The sequence below is a fragment of the Primulina tabacum genome, chromosome 5 (assembly GCF_025594145.1).
Source record: "Primulina tabacum isolate GXHZ01 chromosome 5, ASM2559414v2, whole genome shotgun sequence".
In the NCBI taxonomy this organism is placed as follows: Eukaryota; Viridiplantae; Streptophyta; class Magnoliopsida; order Lamiales; family Gesneriaceae; genus Primulina; species Primulina tabacum.
Window position 1 is genome coordinate 4,434,034 of NC_134554.1, and position 5,029 is coordinate 4,439,062.

The window sequence follows — 5,029 nt, forward strand, 5'->3', positions numbered from 1 at the left end:
TTTTTTTTCTGTTTGGAGCTTGGAAAAGTATGGAGGACTTTTAGAGCTTCGTGCTGATAACGTGTTGTAAAAAAGTAAAAATTTATGGTAAAAAGTAAAAATCTCAAACTCTCAAAATTTATCAAACTACACACTTTATAATATTTTTCTCTCTACTCAATTGTGAATTTCTTCACAAATGGTGAGCCTATTTATAGAATTTCTTTACAAATAATCCAAAAATAAAATACATCATTACCTACATAATCACACACTAATTTTCAATATTTACAACTCTTATTTTCAACATTCAAATATTCAATACACACATTTTAAATATTAATTTTCAACACTTTCAAATTTAAATCGGAAAATTTGTTATTATGTGTTTAAATTAAAATATTATTATTATTTTTTATTTTTTCGAATTCTTTTCATTAATTTTTTTTAAATAAATAAAATTCGAGTTAGACGGGTTGAGTCGGGTTAGACGAGTTCGTATTCGGTTGGCGGTTTTCGGGTTGCTTCGAGTTCGGGTTGTGTTTGGGTTGAAAAAAAATAAAAAAATTTCACGGGATTGACCCGAAACCCGACCTACCCGACTCGACCCGATTGACACCCTTAATAGAAAGGCTCGAAATCGAGCTCTTACAAGGAGAATCACGGGTGAAACTAGTGAAGTCGAAGCTCTAGTTTTGACAAGATATAAAATTACTAGATTAATCAAACATATAATATTTTGGACCTCAAGTTTTCAAAGCTCTACTAGATTGTAGACTATTTAAACGGAGTTAAGTCATACTTATTATTATTTTATTGCATTGGCTAATTTTCTAGCTAGCTGCTTAAATTTTTTTTTATTCAATTAATTTTCTTAAACAAACACCTTCATAAACATCGAAAATAAAGTTCAATATTCCTTCGAAAAAATAAAATTCTATATATTTTCTAAAAAAGTAATAAGTAATAAATAAACGAAGTTCAAAAATTGTAGTTTTTTTTTTTAAAAAAATAACAATAATAAATAAATTTCAATACACAAGAGGGGACATAAATTCTCACAGCAGCTGTGTGCACTTATCCGTCCACCCACCTTAGCGATAATGGCGTGTTCAGCAGCTGCTTCAGTGGCCGCTCTCCTCTCATCCAACCCCAATCTAAAACCCTCCATCTTCTCCAAACCTCCCGCAGCTAAATCTCTCTTCAGCTCTCAATCTATCGCGGGTTCTTCATCATTCTCCGGTCTCTGCGAGCCTTCTGTATCCCACGCTTCCTCGTCTTCGACCTCGAAAAGATGCAATTTCATCGTCCGTGCCGTAAGTGTTTCTGTTGAATTGGATGTCTGGATTTCAGTTGCTATTTTAAATGGGTTTTTAACCAGTGATCTTGTGTTTTATTATTTATTTTACCCTGAATTTCTAAGGTGAAAGGTCAAGCTTATCTTTCCGTTCTCAAGCTCGCAGTTCACAATAACATAGCTGAATATTTCTTATTTTTTTTCCGGATGGTGTTGATTTTTCACAGATGTTTTTATTTTATTTCACTTTGTTGTTTTTGGTGGAATGAAGGCCACAAAGAAGTTTTGTCAATGTATTTGGATTTTACAAGACGAATTCGAGTTTTGAATTAGAAGTCTTGTACATATGTGGGCAGTTGTTAAAACTCTAAATCTTGGGGATAATGATCGAATTGGCATTCTTTTCTATTGGCTAAATAAAAAACCTTAAATGTTGGCTCTGTATCTTTGTAATATTCTTTTATGTACTTTAAACCTCTATTCTTGTTGTAATTTGTGTAACTTTCTTGACAGAGTGAACTTCCACTGGTTGGGAATACAGCTCCAGATTTTGAGGCCGAAGCTGTGTTTGATCAGGAATTTATCAAGGTGATCTGGAGGAGAGTACCAGATAAACTAGTCTGTTAAAGTGTTCCATTATCGGAAAATCAAAGACGCCTTAAAGTGTTTTCAACAAAATTGAATATTAAAAAAAAAAAACATTTAGTGCTTTATGCTAATGGAAGGCATGGTTAACAGATTAAATAGATACGGAACCAATTCGAATTCGGTCGGTTTAGTCTGGTTCAATCCGGGACTAATATAATTGTCGTCGTGTTGAATGGATTCATCATGAATAGTGAATCGGATTGAGTTGCTTCAAAATTAATATGAAACCATTTTAGTCCAATCCATTTGAATCCAGTATCGGAATTAGTCCAAAACCAGTTTCTTATAGCTATATTAGATAGCATGTACACTGCATAGGGTATTTTGTATCTATTAGATAATTAATAAACTAATCTAGAATTTAAACGACACTTGTATCTAATTCCTTTAGATACATAATGGTTTTAAAAAAAATTGATTTAAATTTGTTTTCGATGTGGTCAAATCCGATTTCAATCCAACTTAATTCGATTTCGGTTTTGGATCAAGTTACGGTCTCACCCCGGCAAATCCGGAACCGATCCAATCCGGTATCATACAAGATTGGCTGATTTTATCACCCTGACAATCCAGAACCGGTTTAATCTGGTCCGGAACCAATCCGATCAAGTTAGGTAACATGCCTGCTAATGGTGCTATTTTAATTCACTCAATCTCTCAAGGGTATTTCATAGGTGCCGTCGTCAGCTACATTTTGTTTTTGGGATTGCTTGTTTGATTGGATCATCATTATGTCATACTCACTTTCTAGTAAAATCAATTGATGTTCAAATTAAGAGAACCTCGGAATTATTTCCAACTCTTTGTTTTTTCGCTTTTGATTGTTGGAAGTTAAAGGATTTGGTAATCTTGATGGTTAATCCTCTCTGACCTCAGTCGATTGTAGCTGCATCTGGTTCAAACATCGTGGACTACAAGCTGAAGTATTTTTCATGCAGGTTAAACTTTCAGAGTACATAGGGAAAAAGTATGTTATTCTGTTTTTCTACCCGCTGGATTTCACGTTTGTGTGTCCTACGGGTGAGTAAGAAACTGTATCAGTGACCTTAATTTCACCGCATCTCCTAGACGGTGGCTGCTAATGATGCATTTTATTTCTCGTATTTGATTTTATTTCTGCAGAGATCACTGCTTTCAGTGACAGATATGGAGAATTTCAAAATTTGAACACAGAGGTGTTGGGCGTTTCAATAGACAGTGTGGTTAGTTTCTTCTTTTACAAAAACTGGTATCAATTCTTGATTCCCTAACTCTTAATCTTTGTTAATTAACACTTATCCTTGGAACTGCAAAGCTAATTGCTTTTATTATGATGTAATGTCGACAATTAGTAGTAATAATGGTCATTTCAGTTCCTATTACCTTCCATTATATAACTCGTCCTCATCTTACTTTCTGATTGGTTTTCATTAAAGTACACAAGTAATTGTTGGCTGTCTTTCATGAGTTTGAATTTTGGGAGAAAACAGTTTCTTCATATTATCAGAGTCAAGATGTCACAGGTTTAAAAATCTAGGTGTGCAAAACCGCATATAGTTGGCTACTTTATATTCATTCGAACTTTTGGGAAGAATTTATAGCGGTATTGGGAGAGAACTCTTAATCTATTCCCACCATAGTTTTCTCGTCTTAATTGTGAGATAGATGCTTTCAAATTGTCAACGCGGGTCTTTTATGCACCAGTGGTTCTTACAGAAGCTTGTATCAAGTTGAGCTGCATTGACTTACTACCGCATCCTCTTGTAGTTTTCCCATCTTGCATGGATTCAAACAGAGAGAAAGTCGGGAGGTTTGGGTGATTTGAACTATCCACTAGTATCTGACGTCACCAAATCAATTTCAAAATCATTCGGCCTGCTGATTCCCGACCAGGTATGTATTATATTGTTTGGCCATTTCTGGTTTTCATATATCGTGCAAACTATTCTTAAGTTTATATATTTGTGGAATTTGATGATTAAGAGTTGGCACGGATTAGACATCTTATAATTATTTGTGGTGTTAATTCAGGGCATTGCATTGAGGGGGCTTTTTATCATTGACAAGGAGGGGGTTATTCAACACTCCACCATCAATAATCTTGCTATTGGCCGTAGCGTTGATGAAACCTTGAGAACTCTTCAGGTGATCGAATATGTTGTATAGCACCGATTGTTCCTGGCCTTTTGTTCAGCTATCTAATTGGACGTGTGCCTAGGAGGATGTATATTTAAAAAGATTTGATTTGCACCGTTATTATCAGTTACACATTTTGGTACGACTTTGTTTCAAATGGGAGACTGGTGATGGCTGTTCTATGGTGTTCTTTCGTGTACAGTGGAATTATGTAAATCTGATGCACTTTAACACCTAAACGTGTAGGCTCTGCAATATGTGCAAGAAAACCCTGATGAAGTATGCCCAGCTGGATGGAAGCCAGGGGAGAAGACCATGAAGCCAGATCCCAAGCTTAGCAAGGAATTCTTTGCCGCTGTTTAAGTTCACCCTCACCCAAATACCGGTTCACTTTTATTTTAGCGTTTATAGAGGCCGTAGAAAGTTTTGCAGCCATTAAACCAGATTTTTTAGTCTACTCTTGAGAGTTAGATTGCTTGTGAATGACTGGTGTTAAATTGAATGGATGATTCTTTCATGTAAGAATAATATTCCCATTGTTTGCACCCACCCTTTTTATCGTGAACGCAAACAGGAGTCATGATTTTCAATGTGACGATCATGAACTGGGCGGCCACTCGCAAGAAAGACAACTCTGGTCTCTGGTAAAATCTACACGAGTTCGAAATTATTCCCGTTCACGGGATTCGCTGTGAGGATAACAATCATGCACCGGCTGGAGTATTCCGGTGAAGGACCGGGCATTTAGACTAGCAATGTTAAATAAATTTATTTTGACCAGCTATGTAAATAAATTTATATTGAAGTAAACCAAACATAAAGAAGTCGAGTTTACATTAACCCGATCAAATCAAAGGATATATTCCTCGTGTGTTACATATAGTTGGATGTATGAATTTCTAATGTCTACATATATTTTGATGCATCCAACAATATATACTATACGGAAAACATTCCTCCAGACACAGCACAAACTAAAAACTTCTATCC

The 5,029-nt window shown here is 35.4% G+C and overlaps 1 protein-coding gene across 1 annotated transcript; it reads left to right on the forward strand.

Annotated features, from left to right (window-relative positions):
* Nucleotides 1-1,021: 1,021 nt before the first annotated feature.
* On the forward strand, nt 1,022-4,584 carry LOC142545699 (2-Cys peroxiredoxin BAS1, chloroplastic-like). The gene is made up of 7 exons (XM_075653046.1): nt 1,022-1,295; nt 1,790-1,864; nt 2,863-2,944; nt 3,047-3,126; nt 3,671-3,796; nt 3,935-4,048; nt 4,286-4,584. The coding sequence occupies exons 1-7, from the start codon at nt 1,083-1,085 to the stop codon at nt 4,400-4,402; spliced, it is 807 nt and encodes a 268-aa protein (XP_075509161.1). The 5' UTR covers nt 1,022-1,082; the 3' UTR covers nt 4,403-4,584.
* The last annotated feature ends 445 nt before the right edge of the window (nt 4,585-5,029 follow it).

What these genes read in the sequence shown, in the direction of transcription:
- LOC142545699 (XM_075653046.1), top strand. Translation starts at nt 1,083, where the DNA reads ATGGCGTGTTCAGCAGCTGCTTCAGTGGCCGCTCTCCTCTCATCCAAC. An exon ending in GCAATTTCATCGTCCGTGCC is followed by an intron (nt 1,296 to 1,789) that starts GTAAGTGTTTCT and finishes CTTTCTTGACAG; the next exon opens with AGTGAACTTCCACTGGTTGG. An exon ending in GCGTTTCAATAGACAGTGTG is followed by an intron (nt 3,127 to 3,670) that starts GTTAGTTTCTTC and finishes ATCCTCTTGTAG; the next exon opens with TTTTCCCATCTTGCATGGAT.